The 20588-nt window shown below is 43.6% G+C and overlaps 1 protein-coding gene across 1 annotated transcript in view; it reads right to left on the bottom strand.

The window, feature by feature from the left end:
• Positions 1–20588, bottom strand: part of KHDRBS3 (KH RNA binding domain containing, signal transduction associated 3) — a 127194-nt gene that overhangs the window by 52628 nt on the left and 53978 nt on the right. The window contains exon 2 of the mRNA XM_032223055.1: positions 17554–17672. Within this exon, the coding sequence (XP_032078946.1) occupies positions 17554–17672 (119 nt within the window). The remainder of the gene's footprint in view (positions 1–17553; positions 17673–20588) is intronic.

Below are 20588 nucleotides of genomic sequence, written 5' to 3'. Positions count from 1 at the left end.
CACGATTTTGGCACGTGAGGAGAAAAAGGTTCGCCATCATTGCCCTACGCTAATTAGTATTATTAATTCCCCTCTGCCTCAAGATAGCCATAATTTGTTGTAGCTAGCCGTAGCCCAGAAACAGCCCCTTTTCTCAGGAACGCTGAGCTATCAAGATGGAAAGAGATGGTTAAAACAGTTTTGACTCAGGGAAGATCTAGAGAGACATGTTGCAGGATCTTTCTCTCCCCCAATAATACCAATTGGGGGATTCTCTGTTGCTAACTGTACAACAATCTCAGCAGCGTAAAAACGCTGGAAAAATACATTCTCTTCCCCTCCAATCGGCCTGGTTGCTCTCTTCTTCTTTTTTTTAAATCCTGGCTTCTTTCCAATGTATTCTGCCAATTGCAGTCCAACTCATTTGGAGGGCACTAGATTGGGGAAGGCCGAGCCAAAAAACCCAACAGAGCCTTTGCTGTCAAAATTGGGAAGGGAAAGAAAAGAATCAGCAGCAGTCAAGAACTTAATGAGAGGAAATGAAATTAGGAGTTACTCCACTTGCTTTTCCTGGGTATTGTTAGACAATAGTACTCAGAGATAAAGCATTACGCTCCCTTTTCCAAATAGGATTGGTAGGCAGGTAGAACCCCCAACAGATCGTTCTCACCTAGGCTTCCCAAAAGCATGAAGGCGACTCCTCGTCCCGATAAAACCCCTTTTGTTTAAAGTGAATTCCTCTCCAGCAAAGTCCCGGCCAACAGTCTTTCAAGAGATTTCACAACTATAGACCTTCATCAGGCTTGGAGAGCTGCCAGGCCGATATCTTCCAAACACCACGCTGTAGCAGCAATTGAGTCAGGAACAGATCTTCACTCTAATGAATTGAACTAATTGTCTCCTGCAAACTCCACTCCCCTTTCGCTCCTCTTTATTCCTTATGGGAAAGGCCATTCACCGTCCACCTGTACCTTTACTCCTGAGTTGACCCTTGTTCCTTAGCTGTTCCCTTCTCCCGATAGCTCTGTGCATGTGCACACTGGGAACAGGCTCCAGCTGTTCTTCTGCCCCACTGATGTCCGACTCCAAAGGCAGCTGAGAACTTCCAGACGGCCTTGGCCCCATCTCTGCCTCTGATGCAGAGCACTCATCAGAGCCTTCCCCAGACTCCAGGACTGGCCCAGGTTCCTCCCCAACCTCCTCACGGTTCGACTCTGCTGCCAGATTCGCTGGCAAGCCACAACACAGATACAAAAGATTATGTGAGATGCTACAACGGAATTGAATGGCTTATCTTTGAGATGGTTGAAGGGCCTCTGGATTTTCAAAATCCATACAAAACGTCCTCGACTTACAAGAGTTTGCTCAGTGACCATTCAAATTTAAAACGGCACTGAAAAAAGTGACTTACAACTGTTTTTCACACGTATGATCATTGCAGCCTCCCCCTGAGGTCAGATGATCAAAATTCAGATGCATGGCAATGAATCGAACCGAGCAATGGTAACCACCTGCACCAAGGAATACACCAGGGCGATTAGGGCAGCGAAAAGATCTCACATAGCCACCTTGGTTGCGTCCGCTGAGTCCCGCCCAGCCGCCCTGTTTAAGATAACCCGCTCCCTATTAAATAAAAGGGAAGCGGGGGAACCCTTGCAGGGCAGAGCTGAGGATTATGCCCAATTCTTAGCGGACAAAATTGCTCGGTTTCGGTCGGACTTGGACTCCATCCCCGCAGTTCCAGCCGAGGCACAAGAGGATCAGGTAGAACATCTCTGGGTTGAGTTTCAGGATGTTACCCCCGGGGATGTGGACAAGGCCATGAGGGCTGTAAGTGCCTCCACCTGCGTACTGGACCCGTGTCCCTCATGGCTGGTTACTAACAGCAGTGAGGTGACACGAGGCTGGATCCAGGCGGTTGTGACCGCCTCTCTTCGGGAGGGGAACTTCCCCGCCGCACTGAAAGCGGCGGTGGTGAGACCCCTCCTAAAGAAGCCATCTTTGGATCCAGCTGTTCTTAATAACTATCGCCCAGTCTCCAACCTTCCCTTCCTTGGGAAGGTTGTTGAGAAGGTGGTGGCCTTTCAGCTCCAACGGTCCTTGGAGGAAGCAAACTATCTCGACCCCTTCCAGTCAGGCTTCAGACCCGGTTACAGCACAGAAACCGCTTTGGTCGCATTGACCGATGATGTCTGGAGAGCCAGAGATGGAGGATATTCCTCCATCCTGGTCCTCCTTGACCTCTCAGTGGCTTTCGATACCATCGACCATGGTATCCTTCTGCGACGACTGCGGGAGGTGGGAGTGGGAGGCACCGTGTTGCGGTGGTTCTCCTCCTACCTCTCGGACAGGTCGCAGTCGGTGTTAGTGGGGGGGCAGAGATCGTCCCCTAGGCCCCTAACATATGGGGTGCCTCAGGGCTCGGTCTTATCCCCCCTACTATTCAACATCTACATGAAACCGCTGGGAGAGATCATCCGTAGGCACGGGATCAGATACCATCAATATGCGGACGATACCCAGTTGTATCTGTCCGCCCCGTGCCAACTCAATGAAGCGGCAGACGTGATGAACCGAGGCCTTGAGGCCGTTATGGACTGGATGAGGGTTAACAAGCTTGTGCTCAACCCAGAAAAGACCGAGTGGCTGTTGTGTTTCCCTCCCAAAGATTCGACAAATATTCCATCACTCAGGCTGGGGGGTCAAATTTTATACCCCTCAGAGAGGGTTCGCAACTTGGGAGTCCTCCTGGATCCACAGCTATCGTTTGACCACCACCTGATGGCTGTGACTAGGGGGGCATTCGCCCAGGTTCGCCTGGTGCGCCAGTTGCGACCCTACCTGAATCGGGAGGCACTCACAACAGTCACTCGGGCCCTTGTGACCTCTAGGCTGGAATACTGCAATGTGCTCTACATGGGGCTGCCCTTGAAGAGCATCCGGCGACTTCAGCTAGTACAGAACGCGGCCGCGCGAGTGATTGTGGGTGCACCTCGGTTCACCCACATAACACCTATCCTCCGCGAGCTGCGCTGGCTACCTGTCGATCTCCGGATGCGCTTCAAGGTGCTATTAGTCACCCATAAAGCCCTGCATGGTAGTGGATCTGGATACTTGAGAGACCGCCTCCTGCCAATTACCTCCCTGCGACCAATTAGATCTCACAGATTGGGCCTCCTCCGTATTCCATCAGCCAGCCAGTGCCGGCTGGCAACTACAAGGAGGAGGGCCTTCTCAGTAGTAGCCCCGACCCTTTGGAACGAACTCCCCGTGGAGATTCGTACCCTCACCACCGTCCAGGCCTTCCGCACAGCCCTTAAGAACTGGCTAGCCTGTCAGGCCTGGGGACAAGGATAGTTGCCCCTCCCGAATGATGAATGTATGTTGCTTATTACTTTTATTATATGTGTCTATGTCATTGTTTGTATTTCCCCTCCCTGGTTTTATGTGAGCCGCCCTGAGTCCCCTCAGGGAAAAGGGCGGCCAACAAATGTTAATAAACTTCTTTAAACTTCTTTAAACTGACTTGTATTTATGACGGTTGCGGTGTCCCGTGATCATCTTTTGCAACCTTCTGTCAAGCAAGGTTCACTTAACAACTGTGTTACTGACTTGAAGAACTGCAGTGATTCACTTCAGCCGAGGTGGCGCAGTGGTTAAATGCAGCACTGCAGGCTACCTCAGCTGACTGCAGTTCTGCAGTTCGGCTGTTCAAATCTCACCGGCTCAGGGTTGACTCAGCCTTCCATCCTTCCGAGGTGGGTAAAATGAGGACCCAGACTGTTGTTGGGGGCAATATGCTGACTTTGTAAACCGCTTAGAGAGGGCTGAAAGACCTATGAAGCGGTATATAAGTCTAACTGCTATTGCTATTGCTATTACTTTACAATTGTGGCAGGAAATGTTGTAAAAGAGGACAAAACTCACTTAACTGTCTCGCTTAGCAACAGAAATCTGGGGCTGACTTGTAGCCATAATTCGAGGATTACCTCTAATGAAATATTGCGGAAGGCACTGTAGATTTTATTGTAAAAACCTATAAAAAAGGACCACTTGTGCTGGGAGGGTCCATCTCCCTTCTATATATAAAGCAGTGGGTCTCAACCTTCCTAATGCCACGACCCTTTAATATACTTCCTCATGTTGTGGTGGCTCCCAACCATAAAATTATTTTATGTTTTCCATATTTTTTTAAAAAATATGTGTTTTCCGATGGTCTTAGGCGACCCCTGTGAAAGGGTCGTTCGACCCCCAAAGGGGTCCCGACCCACAGGTTGAGAACCATTGATATAAAGTGTCTTGCCTTATCTAGGTGTGATTCATTATTTTCTAGTACACCTTAAAATTATCCCTGATCTTCTAACCAGACGGACTGCTGAATTGATCTCTTCCTTTTGCTGTTATTCACAAAGGTTGAAGACTTTATCAGATGAGGTTTACATTTTCAGAAAGCAAGAAATAGGATGCAGACTATTACATTTCCTCTGCAGTGCAACTAAATATGACAACTGTATCTAAAGTTACATTGTTGTATTTGGAAATTCATGATGTAACTGCAAATCTGGAAACTATCTTACATTTCACCCCAAAATATGACATCCTGAGCAGAGAATGAACCATCCATTTTTTTTTCTTCTTCCTGTCTTCCGCCTTTTCTTTTCCTGAAACTCAATCAATTTCCTTGTTTGATATAGAGTTCTTAGAAACTAAAATGCTTGCAAGTTATTATAGAATATTCCATACTGGTTTATACTGGTCACGTTTAGCTAAATTTTCAAAGAAACTTTGACAGTCACGTTTTATAGACATTCTGAGCAAGCTTAGCTGTCATTGCAGAAGACTAATTCCTTCTTTCTTCTTCTTCTATATATAAAAATAGTGGTGTGTGTGTGTGTGTGTGTGTGTCTGTGTGTGTGTGTGTATGTTCCAGCATAACTCTGGAACGTCTCGAGCAATTTCAACCAAACTTGGTACACAGATGACTTACTCTCTGGAAAAAAAATATTGTGGGGGTAAGACACCCCTAACACCCATTGGGATGTCTGTTCTGTTAAGATGCAGCCTGTTGTGCCTTTAAATGGCTTCTACTGTATAATGCAGTGGAGTTCCCATGATAACGGCTTCACAGTACTCCACAAGAGGGCTCCCTCTAGTAAGGGGTAAAATCCAACATTAGAAATTACGTTTGGTCCGGACATTTCCCCCCTATAAATAAATACCCGGGCAATGCTGGGTTATCAACTAGCATGGAATAAATCAGAGATTTTTTTAAAAAAATAATGATGCTAAATGAATAAGGGTATTTACAACAGCACTGAAGAAATGATGCAATGGCACATTGATAGGCATAGACAAAAAACAGCATTATATTACAGATGTGAGAATTCCAAGAACATTGATCTTATTTTTATAGCTGTTTTCTTTACCCTTTTGTCAAATCTGAACATAATACCCAGTCACTGTTGCAAATCCATTTCTTCCAATGTAGTGCGATATTGTTGTGATCACCTTTTGTGACCTTCTAACAAGCCAAGTCAATTGGAAAGCCGGGTTCACTTCACAACCATGAGAGTAACTTACCAACTGCAGTGATTCTCTTAAGCACCGTGGCAAGAAATGTCGTTAAAATGGGGCAAAACTTGCTTAACAACTTGTGGTTATAAATCTACCTGATATTTAATTTGTTTATTTCAAGGAGGGGCTACTTGAGGGGTCTTAGCAGTTCTACCTAAGACAGCAATATAGTCTACATCTAGATAGGCACAGTCATTGTATCAAAAGGACATAATATCAACATTTTATGTGTGGTAAAACGAATGATCTGTAGAATTTGACTGGCATGAAAACAACATATTGAACTATTGAACAAGATAATAATGAAAGATCATAATTCAACAAAATGTGTATTATTATTGTTATTATACAATTGTATCACAGCGGCCAGTTGTTTCGCCGGATTTGGCATTGGTTACTAGTCGGGCCCCACCCAGGGGCCTAGGACGTCGTAATGTATTTTCGTAATATGCGTGCAGATCCAAGCAGTGCGGCTTTTTGCATTTGACTGATGGTGATTTTGTCAATTTTTAACTGTTTTAAATGTAATTCCAGTGCTTTTGGAATAGCACCCAGTGTGCCGATTACCACTGGAATTACCACTGCTGGTTTGTGCCATAATCGTTGAATTTCGATTTTTAAGTCCTGGTATTTCACAATTTTTTCATATTCCTTCTCATTGACCCTGCTATCACCTGGTATTGCAATGTCTATGATTGTAACCTTGTTTTTCTCAACCAGTGTGATGTCTGGTGTATTATGCGCCAGTATTTTGCCCGTTTGTATGCGAAAATCCCACAAGATCTTGACCATCTGATTTTCGGTTACTTTTTCAGGCTGATGTTCCTACCACCACCACCACCATCATCATTATTAATTATTGAAATTATATAATTTGCCAAATATAACTAAGATAAACATTGTTTTGTATGTTTTAAAATGTGATTAGAAAGGAGATATTTTTTTAAATATAACAGCAGCCTATATAAAAATTAGAAAAAGGAACAATGGAAGATTATAATTCAATATAAATCTGTATTACTATTAGAATTATATGTTTGTTAAACACAACAAATATGATTATTGGTATTCTATTTGTAGTAAAAGGAATGATATCAAGAATATGGAGATTGGCATAAATATAATGAAATACTGAATAATTAAGGAAAGATTATAATTCAACAAAATATGTGTATTACTACTAAAAGTCTATAAGATTGTTAATTGTGTTAAATATGAAGAGTATTGTTTTATTTTTACTAAAATGTAACTCTGGTTCCACACTGTTCCCACAACGATATGCTTGTAGAAAAATAAAAGATAAAAAACTTTTTGAAAAAAAGAACACACAAAGATGATTAGGGAACTGGAGACTAAAACATGTGAAGAACGGTTGCAGGAACTGGGTATGACTAGGGGAGACATGATAGCAGTGTTCCACTATCTCAGGGGTTGCCACAAAGAAGAGGGAGTCAAGCTATTCTCCAAGGCACCTGAGGATAGAACAAGAAGCAATGGATGGAAACTAATCAAGGAGAGAAGCAACTTAGAACTGAGGATAAATTTCCTGACAGTTAGAACAATTAATCAGTGGAACAGCCTCCAGAAGTTGTGAATGCTCCAACACTGGAAGTCTTTAAGATGATGTTGGATCTGTTTGAAATGGTATAGGGTTTCCTGCCTGGGCGGGGGGTGGGGGGGTGGACTAGAAGACCTCCAAGATCCCTTCCAACTCTGCTATTAAATTATTATTGTATTATCTAAGCATTGTAAAGAGCAAGTTTAGAAGGATGCTTCAACTCTTCCATGAAGCATTGGTCCCAAAGCTTTGGACACTCCTAACAAATAGCTATTTAATCAGTATTAAATTGAGACTCAGGTAAGGCAGATTGGAACTCAATTTATAGCACTAGGTATAGAAATACAGCATCCCTTCTCTTCTAGGAAGACTCTCAATTATCCAGGTTATTGGTGTCCCAAAGGTACTTTTCCAAAAGCCAAATGGGCTTTGTTGCTTTTTTGTTTGTTTGTTACACCTGATGTCAGAACTGAAGAAGCTCCTTGGATGAAAAGCGAAACATTTTCAATGTGGGGGGAAAAAAAACCAAGAAAGTCCAGTTGCCTTTTCGAAAAGCACCTTTGGGATGAATATCCCTTCTCAATTTTCTCAGCTTCGCAAGTTTAGTAAAATCAGGACTGGTTAACCCTTGAGTGGAACATCCTTAGGGAATTAGAGGGACAACATATTCCTAGTGCAAGAGTCCTCAAACTACAGCCCGGGGCCCGTATACGGTGGGCCGAAGCCATTAATCCAGCCCGTGAGGGACCATAAGGCTGTCCCATCCACATCACCCCCACTTACCAACTGGCCCCACCCACCTTCTGGAGGTCTCAGGAGGCAAAAAATGGGCTCATTTTGGGGTGGGAGAACAGTTCTGGAGCCCGAGAAGCCCAAAAATGGGGCTGTGTTTGGCCTCCCTAGCCTCCAGAGAGAGGGAGGGAGGGAGCACATGCCCACCCAGTCACATGACCACCTAGCCACACCCACCCAATCACATGGCCACCTAGCTCACCCACCCCACCCACGACCTCTAGCCTCACCCACCCAGTCACATGACCACCTAGCCACACCCACCCACCCACGACCTCTAGCCTCACCCACCCAGTCACATGACCACCTAGCCACACCCACCCACCCACGACCTCTAGCCTCACCCACCCAGTCACATGACCACCTAGCCACACCCACCCAACCACATGACCTCTAGCCTCACCCACCCAGTCACATGACCACCTAGCCATACTCACCCAGTCACATGACCACCTAGCTCACCCACCCACCCACATGACCTCTAGCCTTACCCACCCAGTCACATGACCACCTAGCCACAACCCACCCAGCCACATGACCACCTAGCCATACTCACCCAGTCACATGACCATCTAGCTCACCCACCCACCCACATGACCTCTAGCCTTACCCACCCAGTCACATGACCACCTAGCCACACCCACCCAGTCACATGACCACCTAGCCATACTCACCCAGTCACATGACCACCTAGCTCACCCACCCACCCACATGACCTCTAGCCTTACCCACCCAGTCACATGACCACCTAGCCACACCCACCCAGCCACATGACCTAGCCACACCACTCACCCAGTATGGCCTCCCAACAGTCTGAGGGGCCATGAATTGGCCCCGTTTAAAAAATTTGAGGAACCCTGTCCTAGTGACTCAATAACAGCCCAACGGGTGACAACATGTCGAAGGGCAATCTCTGATAGATAAGAAATATTGTTTACCACAATTATTACTGCTGCAAATATTGTGACATAAAGTTGTACACGCCTCTTAAAAGTTTTATAGAACCAGGCGTGTCAGAGGGATGATGCAGCCATCAACTAGCTATCTTCCCTCTGATTTGTATGCGAAGTTTCATTGCGAGAGATCAATTTCTGTAAATTTGTTTATTCTGAGGCCATTTCTCCACTATAGTGACTAATAACATCTTCACGGCATTACTCAGATCTCGCTAAAATGATTGAAGCCCCAAATTCATTGTTATTACTTTGGCACGTGGCTATTACTTTGGTTGGATGACTTAAGACGTTATAAACTGCTATTTGCAAAAACGCATTTGCTCCTTAGACCATGGTTTTGATTTAGTTTGTTTTAACAAAAAGAAAAGATAGCTTATCGATGTTTATCTAGCTAAGGAACAAACAGGACGGAGACAATACATGGAGATCACAATGGAGGAAATAAAGATGTGGACCCTTCACTCTAAACTATTTTATCACTGGTCTATAAATTTTGAGGAATTATTGACCTCCGAGATAAAATGTGTCAGGCCTGCAGTCATCTTTTCTTTTGGATCTTTGGTCTGCCACATTTTTATTATTCTACTATGCATTTTCTATTGTGGGAAAATGGGAGGGAGAATTATACGGAGTTAGATGATATGTAGCTATAACAAAATTCTTTGTAGAAAGCAAAGGTCATCCTTTGTCTTTGCACCTGGCCGGAAATGGATGGGTGGAACTGCCAGCATAGCAGTGGAAGATAGGACCATATGATGGACTTGTGGGTGTGGGGGCAAGATCTTGAACTTTCAACTGGGTGGGGAAAAGTGGGAAGCCTTCAGATTCGGGTTTTCCCAGATGTGCCAACATGGCTCTCTTAATAAATTGGAACTTTGACGAATGCTTCGCCTTGGACTCTGATTTAATTTTGGATGCTATTTGCAACCCTGAAAAAATGTGTTAATTTTACATATTTTGATTAGATAAATTAGAAAACAGGTGATAAATGTCTTGGTTGGTTAAAGTTTTCAACCTATTTCACAATAAAGATTTATACACACACAGGTATATTTGCCTACAAGGGAGGGAGGTGTCTACTGACCACGATGCCTCGTAACTTCTCGACAAAGTATAGTAGAACAATGAAAATGGTACCACGTGGAAGTGTATAAATTTAACTTCACTTTGGAAACAGTAAGGCAGATTACTACGAAAAACACGTGGAAAATTTGATTAGTTCCTATAAAGCACTTGGTGCAAACGTGCCACTGAAAATTCACTTCTTACACTCGTATTTAGGCTATTACCCTTTGAAATGTGGGGCACTGAGTGATGAGCATGAGGAGAGATTCTACAAGGATATTGAGGCATGGAGAAAAGATACCAAGGGAAATGGAGTCCATCCATGCTTGCCAATTACTGCTGGATTGCTCCCCAGGGATGATCTTAACTGCAGTTCACAAGAGAAAAATAAAAAAAGGCCAGTTTAGATACTGAATAAAGATGGAACCTTGTCGTTTGAAGTTAGAGCCTGTCAATTTTCTTGCAAAAATTGTGAAAATGTTACACGGAAAACTAGTAAATAAATGGAAAGTTACGTTATTGGAATCAAGAAAAAGATCAATTTATAATGATTGGTGTGGCACCATTCTCATTGACGTATCACATTTTGCAGAAAAGTTATGGAGCATAATGGCACACACACACCCAATAGCACTTATATACAGCTTTACAGTGCTTTATAGCCCTCTCTAAGCAGTTTACAGAGTCAGCATATTACCTGTAACAATCTGGGTCCTCATTTTACCCACCTTGGAAGGATGGAAGGCTGAGTCAACCTTGAGCCTGGTGAGATTTGAACTGCAAAATTGTATGCAGCTGGCAGTCAGCAGAAATAGGTTGCAATACCGCATTCTAACCACTGCGCCATCACGGCTCCTAATTTTGAATTATTTGGACGCAATTTTGACTTGAAGCTGTATCTTGGAAACTGGAGCCAATTAATACTCAGCTCTTAATTTTCCTTTATTAGTGACCCAATTCTGGTAAAATTAAAGCTACTTTCATTTCCGAGGCTTTTTCCTTGCAGTCCAGTGTATTCATCAATGATTTAAACTGAATTTGTCACACAATTTATGTGTAGACTCTCCCAATCTGGGGCTAGCTAGCTTGACTGGGAATTACAGTCCCAAATACTAGTCTAGCTGGGAACTATGGAAGAAATAGCCCAACCAAACTGGAGGAGTTGAAATCCACAAAGGCTGCCTTTTAATATAGGGCATGGTTTTCAACCTGTGGTCCGCGGACCTTTTGGGGGGGGGGGGGCATGATATCATCACAGAGGGTCCTCAAAGGCATGAATAAATGTTATGATTTAAATCTTAACTCTTTGTGGTCCATGGCCACAAAAGGTACCGTATTTTTAGGACTATAAGATGCACTTAGATTTAGTGGAGGGAAACGAGAGGAAAAAATAGTTTTTGGCTTCTGTGCATCCCGTTTTTGCTCTCCCAGGCCCCAGAAGCACCTTGCAGAACAAAAATAGGGCCATTTTTGGCCTCCCGAGCCCTCCGCAGGTCCCGTTTTTGATAAAAATGTGCCCATATTTTTAGTCTGTAGGGTGCTTCTGGGAACCAGGGAGGGCAAAAATGCGATGTGTAGAGGATTCGGGATCCCCAAAAGGGGCCTTTTTGCAAAAATGGACCATGCGGAGCACTGCAGAGTGGTTCTGGGGGCCAGGGAAGGTGAAAACGTGACACAGTGAGAGTTTGGGAGCCCAAAAACAGGCCTGCATTCGGTCTATAAGATGCACCAAAAATTTCACCCACTTTTAGAGGGAGAAGTGTGTCTCATACTCCGAAAAATACAGTTTTTAAAGGCAATCAGTGGTGAAGAAAATAAGAATCACTGATCTAATTATTGTTAACATGGCTTCTCCGTGGGACTTGGGCAATGTATAAGGGGAACAGCAAAAATCCCGCAGCATTTGCAAACTTTTAATCTTTGAGAAAGCCATGACGGTTACTGGGAAGGGAGTAGGGGAACTGCTATTAAACTTTATTGTATAGATTCGGCCTCATTTAGTAAGAATACTTTTTAATTTTTTTTAAAAAAAAACCTCCAGACATCCATAATGCCTTGTCAACAATTCCCTCACTTTATTAGAAACGATCATTGCTCGAAATGCGCCCCATAGTTAACATACATAAAGATCTAGTTTTTCAGTTTAATGGAAGAGTGGTCAATACAATCCAAATCCTGTCATGATTTAATGATTACAAGGCTTCTTTTTGCAGTAGCCGAACGGCCAGAAATACTTGGCTAGGTACGCTATTAAGGGAAAGCAGGATAAATAAATCTTCAGTGCATTTGTAAAAATGAGGAATTACTCATTTACAGTAAACCATGCAAGAAATCTATTTCACGACGTCAAGCAGTTACTTTAAGATATACGTAAATCTGAAGGCTAAACATGGCAGACCGACCCGGGCTGTTTTTTTGCTGAATTCTGCCCCCAGGCGCATTCTATAAAGGCTATGCATGCCCTCTTTTTTTGACAAAAAGCGGGCCATTTTTTTTTTTCGTTTTGGGGGGCCTCTACCCCCCAGGAGCACTCTACAAGCCTCCTAAAGGCTATGGATGCCCTTTTTTTGGAAAAAAAAATGGGCCCGTTTTCACGAAAAACAGGCCATTTTGGGGAGGTCTGCAAAGTGCAAAAACTTTTTTTTTAATTTGCCTTTTCAAAATCTTGGTGCGTCTTATATTTCAGTGCATCTTATACACCAAAAATATAGTAATTGTTGTGACTGAACCAGCTTTCCCCTTTTGCTAGTGGTAAAATAAGCTGTAATCATTGGCAATTTGAGCAGGGGGTTGGACTAGAAGACCTCCCAAGGCCCCTTTCAGCCCTATTCTGAATTGAACTGGATTCTTATTGCTACAAGGCAACCAATTCTAAAAAAAAAAATCTCAAGGTCATACTTTTATAAAAAAAACACACCCACACCCAAATGGATCAGCACCTTCAGCTGTTTGGTTATATTTAAACTAGAACAGAAATGTAATTAAGGGCATTCTGAGGTATGGCTGGAAACATCTGTCAGAAGTGTCAAAAGCCGTGCGGCTGCATACATAACCATCAGGATTAAATACCTGTCTACATTCTTAATTCAAATCACCTTTTAATTTATTTTCTAGCCAAGGGATGTGCAGGATCAACCATACTATGCTGATCACCATGTTCTGAAGGCTTTCTTGCACAGGTAGCCATTGATTTATAACCGTAATGTGACCCAGGTTTCTGTCATTAAGTGATGAAGGTCGTACATTAGAGCCCCCACATGAACAGATCCAATGTTGTGGGGCTTTTTTTGCAATGGTCATTAAGCGAATCCATATATTTCCACGGACCATTTTTCTGGCCAGAAACCAGCTGAAAAGACCAGAATGCATCCAGCAAAAAGCATAATAAATTACAGCCACGTGACCATGGAATGCTTCAGCCAACTGTAAAGTTGAGCCACTTGCCAATCTCCCCAAAAGTAGTCCTAACAGTGGAATAGGCAACTGTTGGAACTTCACAACTGGATTGTTCGTAACTTCTAGAGGTGTCCTTCATAACGTCAAATAAGAACTAGTTGTTGTTTTTCTGGAGTTAATACTCCAAACCAGAAGTAATCCACCTTCTGAAATGGCATGGATGTTTTCTGCTTCCGGAAAGTCCTGGAATGACCATTGTCTTACCTGAAGGGTCGTTTTCAGGGCGCTGCGAAGGAGAGTCCAAGCAAAGGTTAAATACAGCCAATCTGCCCAGAACTGAATCAAAACTTTAAGCCATGCCTCTGGTGCTGACTATCTTCAGATTTTTTCAATGAAGGCGTGGAACTGTTGCACGCTGAGAAGTTCAACAATAAGTAAAAAAAAACTATATCCAACATAGGCACAAATCCAACTGGAACTGCAAATGTCTGCACTGAAAACAGAGGAACCAGACCCCAGGGCGGGGTTGGACTCTCCTTCGCAGCGCCCTGAAAACGACCCTTCAGGTAAGACAATGGTCATTTTCCAGGGCGCTGCTCTGTAGAGTCCAAGCAAGGGACATACCCAAGCTAAATGTCACTAGGGCGGGAAGCAGTCGTGTTCAGGGTCTCACTGCTGGTATGAATGCCCTGAAGCACTCGCCTCCCAAAGGCCCCTTCCTCCGAGGCAAACTCGACCAACTTGTAATTCCGAACAAATGGAGATAAGGAAGTCTAAGTGGCCGCCCTGCAAATCTCCTCGATCGGCGCCTGCATCACCCAGGCTGTTGTGGTGGTGGCACTCCAGTAGACTGTGCCGTGATTTGGCTAGGTACAGGTTTAGACTGCAGAACATGAGCAAGGGTAATGCAGACTCTTAACCACTGTCTGATAGTAGAGGAGGAAACTTTCCGGCCCTGGGAGGCCAGTTGGAAAGAAACGAAGAACGATTTGGAACAACAAAGCACAGCTGTGAGCTTGACGTATTTGCGGAGCGTCCTGCGGACATCAAGCATGTGCCAACGCTTCTCCCTCGGGTGCCTGGGATGCGGGCAAAAATCCGGGAGAATGACCTCCTGGGCCCGGTGAAACCAGAAGTTGATCTTGGGGATGAATGTTGGGACCAGCCGAAGGATCACCCCGTCCTGTTGTATCAAACAAAAGTCCTCCCGAACCGATAGGGCTGCAAGCTCTGAGATACGCCGCGCAGAAGTGATGACGATCAAACAGGCGGTCTTAAAGGTCAAATGCTTAATGCTGGCCGACTGAAGTGGTTCAAATGGAGGACCGATCAGAGCACGGAGAACAATGTTGAGGTCCCATGAGGGATATATCTGTGGGCCACGGGGGGGCATCAGATTGGTTGCGCCCCTCAGAAAGCTACGGATAGTGGGATGACGCCCAAGGGATGAGTGTTCGTCAGGCGCAAGTATTGTAGAAATCGTGGCCACCTGGCATCATAGAGTGTTGGGCGCTAGTCCCTTGTTAAGACCATCTTGCAAGAAGTCCAGGAGGATGGGAATCGTGGACAAAGTTGCAGATACCTCGTGAGAGGAACACCAGGTGGTGTCATAGATCCAGGTCGTGGAGGGACGCCTGGATGGTGTAGATGACCTTGGTCGAGAGGCTGCCCTTCCTTAAGAGATCCCTCTCAAGTGTCAGATAGCCAGTTGCAGCCCCTAAGGCTCTGGATGTTGAAGGGCCCCCTGGCTGAGGAAATCTCATGCGGCAGGATCCACCAAGGAGGGTTGATGGAAAGACTCACCAGATCGGCAAACCAGGTTCTCCTGGGCCAGAACGATGCCACAAGCAAGACCTCCGCTGCCTCCGACAGGATCTTCCAGATGACTCTGGGAAGGAGAGGTAATGGCGGGAACACATACAACAGTTCCCGCGGCCATGGGCAGTACAAGGCGTTGACTCCCTTGGCCTATGGATCGTGGAACCTTTTGAAGAACCTGGGAAGGTGAACCTCCATATCCTCCATATCCTTTCCTAAATTTACATTCCTTGTGATTGAATCACCAACCAGAAGGTGACTTCTCTTTTTGCATACCTTGCTCTTCTTATGCGACTGATGTATAACACCTGGTTCCCCATTTTCTTTTCCGAAGTAAGTTCTTCATTTTGGACCACGATCTCCTGCTTATTTGAGTCATCATTATCACAACTACCTTGACCTGTCTCTTTAGTGTCCCCATTAGGGTCAGCAAGGGCGCTATATCTGTTATGCTGGGTCATGTGTTTATGGTTCATGGCTCTCACCCTGCCAGATCACACAGTTGTCCAGACTGCTCTTCTCCTGCGGGATCTTTGCGGTAGAGAGGGCTGAAAGTGTGGCATCTCCATAGAGTGGAATGGCCGAATTGGACCCCTAATTTCTGCTTGGAGAGCACAGATTAGAGATTCTAGATAGGTAATCTGTTTGCAAAGGGGACAGTATCCAAATTTGAAAAGAGTACTGCGAAAGATAGGTTCAAAACAGCTATTACATTGAACTAAGCCAGTCATTTTGAAATAAAATAAAATCACAATCTCAAGTGCACTAATCCAGAATGTATTATTGCTATTTTGGTTTATAGATATATGATTTGCACGCCGTTAGGCACGCTGGCCACTACCTTAGTCGTCTTTCTCTCTCTAACTCCCCCCTTGTAGCCAGCAGCTCCAATCACCAGCCTCAGGAAAGTTCAAATGAAATGGAGTTCAAAACAAAAACACTGTTCAGAATTTCACCTTTATGCTGCTAGTGTTTTTTCAACAATGTTTTGTGCAATCAGAAAAAGTGTTAGAATGCAAGCTGATATTTGTTTGAGTTGCTATTTCAATATAAGGTCAAGAAAGATTGGTCGGAGAGTCTTCAGGAAAGTGGAGTAAATATGGGAGGAGCAATGGACGCGGATAAAATATATATATGGACATGGATAAAGGCAGGGTGGAAGGTAAAAAATTTACATGTGGAGGTGGGTAAGGATAGAAAGGGAGGTGTTGGAAATGAAAAATGAAAGAAGTACTTGAGTTTAATGGTTTTATAGAAAGGTTTGGATATTCGGATAAAAAAGAGAGAAATTAAAGGTTTGAATAGATAGACAAAGCAATGAGACTTTTAGTTGGGGAATCCTAATTGATCAACTTACCTGGCTCTAATATAGTTTGAAACCCTGCAAGTAGTAAAATAATCGAAATTTGGAATGAGCTACATTGTTTAAGATTTACAGATAATGGGAAGCTGTGTTAACGTAGTGGGTTTATTGACCCTTCTCTGTTTCTCCTTTCTTTTTAGGTGTGTGTGTATTTTTTATTATTCTCTTTTTTTTTTTTTTTGGCTTTTCTTTTCTTTTCTTTTTTTAATTTTAAAGTTAGCTGGCCTTATTATACTCAAATGCTTGTTAAAGAATTATGCCGGGCATGGGACCTGCGAAGCCGTAAGGGGGTTAGGGAGGGGGGATTATAGGGGGGAGGGGGGAGGGTGGAATTACAGTTTCAATTCTTAGAACAATAAGAATTCACTTGTATACTGCGGCTCGTTTTCCTTTTTTTTTTTTCTTTTTCTCTTTTATTCTTTAAAAAAAAAAAAAAAAAACAAACTGATGGATACACCAAAGCGAGGAGAAGAGGGAAAGAGGAGGGAGAAGTAAAGAGGGAGTGAGAGGGAATGTAAGGAGGGTGAGATGGAGGGAGGGGGAGATGTCTGAGGGGGAAGGGAAGTAGAAGAGGGGAATGCTGGAGGGGTGAAATGAAAGTTGGAGGGGGAGAAGAGAGGGTGTATGGGGGATTGAAGTGTTATGTTGGGGGGGGGGGTTTGTTTGTTTGTTTTTTTTTTCTCTTTGTTTTTTTTGTTACGCACAGTATATAAGTGATTGTATAAAATGAAAATGAAAATGAAATAAATAAAATGTATTTGAAAAAGAAAAAGTGTTCATTTGCAATGGTTTATATCCTGAACATTTTATAACTACATAGTACTAATTATCAGATTAGTATTTGATTTAACTAATCAGTGAATATACCCAGGTAGTATTTTTTAAAAAATAAACAAATAAATAAACCTATATTCCCAAACATTTGTGGAAAGACTGCATGATTCTTTCGAGCTACACTGCCAAATCTGAAAATCTGTACAGTCGCAGCGCACTGTATCAAACACAATGACTCGAAACCACAGCAAATCATCTTGTGTATGTACTGAACTCACCTTAGGAAATTGCTTTACTGGAATTAATACTTTTTGTCCCAGTTTCATATTTTTATTAATCACAACGTCGATGTACTTTTCTTCTTCTTTGCCTTCTCCTTTCTGGAATTTATCGATTTCTGTAACAGGAAATACAAAACTTGCTTTAGAATGAGCTTTCCTAAACCACAGCAACTGCAGCATCTTCATTTAAAACAGCCAAAACTTCATTAGGGCAATTTATCTCCCACCCAAGGCTCCCACTTCCATAACCATCAGATCCAACCCAAGAAACATATGGGGTAATGAGTCCTGCATTCTAAAAAAGTTTATGTTGTATGAAAGACATCATACAGGGGTCATACAGGCATGGTACTGGGCCATGCCCCTTTTGGAACCGAGCCGCACAAGCAGCAGGCGAGCGTGTGCACCTCCATTTGCACAAGGGGCGGGCACTGGTACATGCAAGCATCCATCGCTCACACGCATCTCTACGCCTGCCACTCACATAGATCCATTCCCAACCCCCAGTCTGCAAAGCTAGAAAGGTTGGTGACCATTGCTGTATGAAAGTCTTTGCTTTGCTGGATTCTACTCCCCCCTCTCTCTTCTACTCTAGGTAATGGAGCATTTTTTTATGGAGCATAATTAACTCTTCCCTAAGGATATGCCCAGTGGTGGGATTCAAATAATTTAACAACCGGTTCATCCAGAGTCAGGTTGGCTGTCGTGGGAAGCGTGGCTCATCCCTATCCTCTAGTTCCTCCGCTCATGCGGGACAAGCCTCCTGCGACAGCCAACCTGACCCTGGCTGAACGGGTTGTTAAATTACTCGACCCCGCTATCAAAGTGGATCCTGGGTGCTGTGCTGCGATGGAGAAACAGGCAACAGAATGGCTGGTGCGAGGAAAGGAGGAGTAGGGAGAAAAAAGAGAGAAAGGGCCCTTCCCCTTCCCTCGCACAGGCTGCTCCATTGCGCGTTTCTCCATTGCAGTGCAGCATAGCGCCCAGGATCCACTTTGATAGCGGGGTGATGTTGAGTAATTTGACAACCAGTTCGCTTGAACCATTGCAAACCGGCTGAATCCCACTATTGGATATGCCTTATTCCACTTATTCCCTATCCTTTATTGAAACTCAAAAAAGTCTTGCAGGATCTAATCTGGGTTGGTTACCGGCACCAGAGGTTTTGTCTTCTGAGCTTTCAGGCTTGTGCTAGTGCTCATCTTCAAGGAACTTGTCTCTGAAGATGGGCTCCAGCATGAGTCCGAAAGCTCGGAAGACAAAATCTCTGGTCCCGTGTAACTGACCAAGATTGCATCCTGCAACATTATCCCGGGACACATATATGGACCTTCATTCTCCAAAGTCTTCCTTACACTTATCTAAAACACAGAAATCCATTTAAGGAAGGCAACCTCAGAAGTGCATTTTGTACCAATGGGCATCCACACACAGCTAATGTCTTCTTTTAATGCCATACACTGCCATATATATTTAGCTTGGAATGATCATACAAGTTTTAAAGACATGCTTTTATACAAATATTTTTTGCAAACATTCTATAAAACAGCCAGGCAGAAAAACTGTTGGAGAGGTCTAAAAATATGTTTATGCTAAAAATCACGGGGTAAAGTTTTATCAGCTACTTGCTTCAAGCTTTGAATTTGTTGGCATAACAGTCACGTTCTCCTAAAATTAAGTCACGCACCTCTAATATGTTTAATAAAGAGCCATACTTTAAAAATAGAACAGGCGTGTAGACAAATAAAAATAAAGTGACAAGCCAGAAATGCAAACTCCAGCTGTTCAACTCATTATCAAGTTAATTTTTGTGGAACTAAAAAAGAAACATAGAGACCAGAAATCTCTTTGCCAGCAATCAACACCCAGATAAGCAAGGATTAAGGCCAAGATTAACACCAGACAAAGAATCAAATGCTAAACAACACCCTAATCCACGAACTAACAAGCAGGAAACAAAATCCTAATCAAGCTACAGGCAAGCTACAGTTATTCCTTGAGGCACCATAACTGGAAGTAGAATATCTGTTGCTTAGCAAGGCTGATATGTGAGTCACATCAGATTTTACCTTTGTTTTGCCACAGTCCTTAAGTGAAACACTATAGGTTTTAAATGAATTATGTGGACATTAAGCAAGTCCAGCTTTCCCCTTCGATTGCTTGCAGGTGGTTTGCTGGAAAAGTCACAAATGGCCTGCAATTACCGTAAACCCAGGACCCAAATTGCATGAACCCAGAAAATGCTGCAATCATCATAAATACATGCTTGTTGAGTTTTGACCATGTGACCGCAGGGATGCTGTAAAGATTGTAAGTCCGAGAACCAATCACACGTCACCATTTTGTGTCAGGGATGACCCACGCTTCCCACGACATCTGTCACTAACAAATGGTTTTAAGTTGAGGACTACTAAAAAGCCAGACAAGGACCAATGGATGGCAACTGGTCAAGGAGAGATTCAACCTGGAAATAAGGAGAAACCAACCAATGGAACAGAAGTTGCCTTCAGAAGTTGTGGGAGCTCCATCACTGGAGGCTTTCAAGAAGAGATCGGACTGCCGTTTGTCAGAAATGGTGTGGGGTCTCCTGCTTGGATGGGACGAGATGATTTACAAGATCCCGTCCAACTGTTATTCTGTTCTGTTCTAAATACAATGTTCCCGATTGACTTTCCTTTATGGGAGCCCATGGGAAGGTCACAAACGATGATCATATGACCCCAGTCATGTGATCCATGTTTCTCCTAAAAAGACACCTTGAAAAGAAGCGCTATCATGTTTTTGAACATGATTGTTGTTGGGGGCAATATGCTGACTCTGTAAACCGCTTAGAGAGGGCTGAAAGCCCTATGAAGCAGTATATAAGTCTAACTGCTATTGCTATTGCTAAATGTGGCAAGAAGAGTCATAAAATGGGGCAACAGATTAACAAATTTCTCACCTAACAACCTAAATTTAGGGTTCAATTGTGGTCGTAAGTTGAGGAAGGACTACCTGTACTCAAGTCTGTAAAAGTTGCAAAGTATAGTTGA

Source organism: Thamnophis elegans, chromosome 8 (assembly GCF_009769535.1).
Source record: "Thamnophis elegans isolate rThaEle1 chromosome 8, rThaEle1.pri, whole genome shotgun sequence".
Taxonomy (NCBI): Eukaryota; Metazoa; Chordata; class Lepidosauria; order Squamata; family Colubridae; genus Thamnophis; species Thamnophis elegans.
Note: the sequence above shows the minus strand (reverse complement) of the source record. Positions and strands in the feature narration are given on the sequence as shown.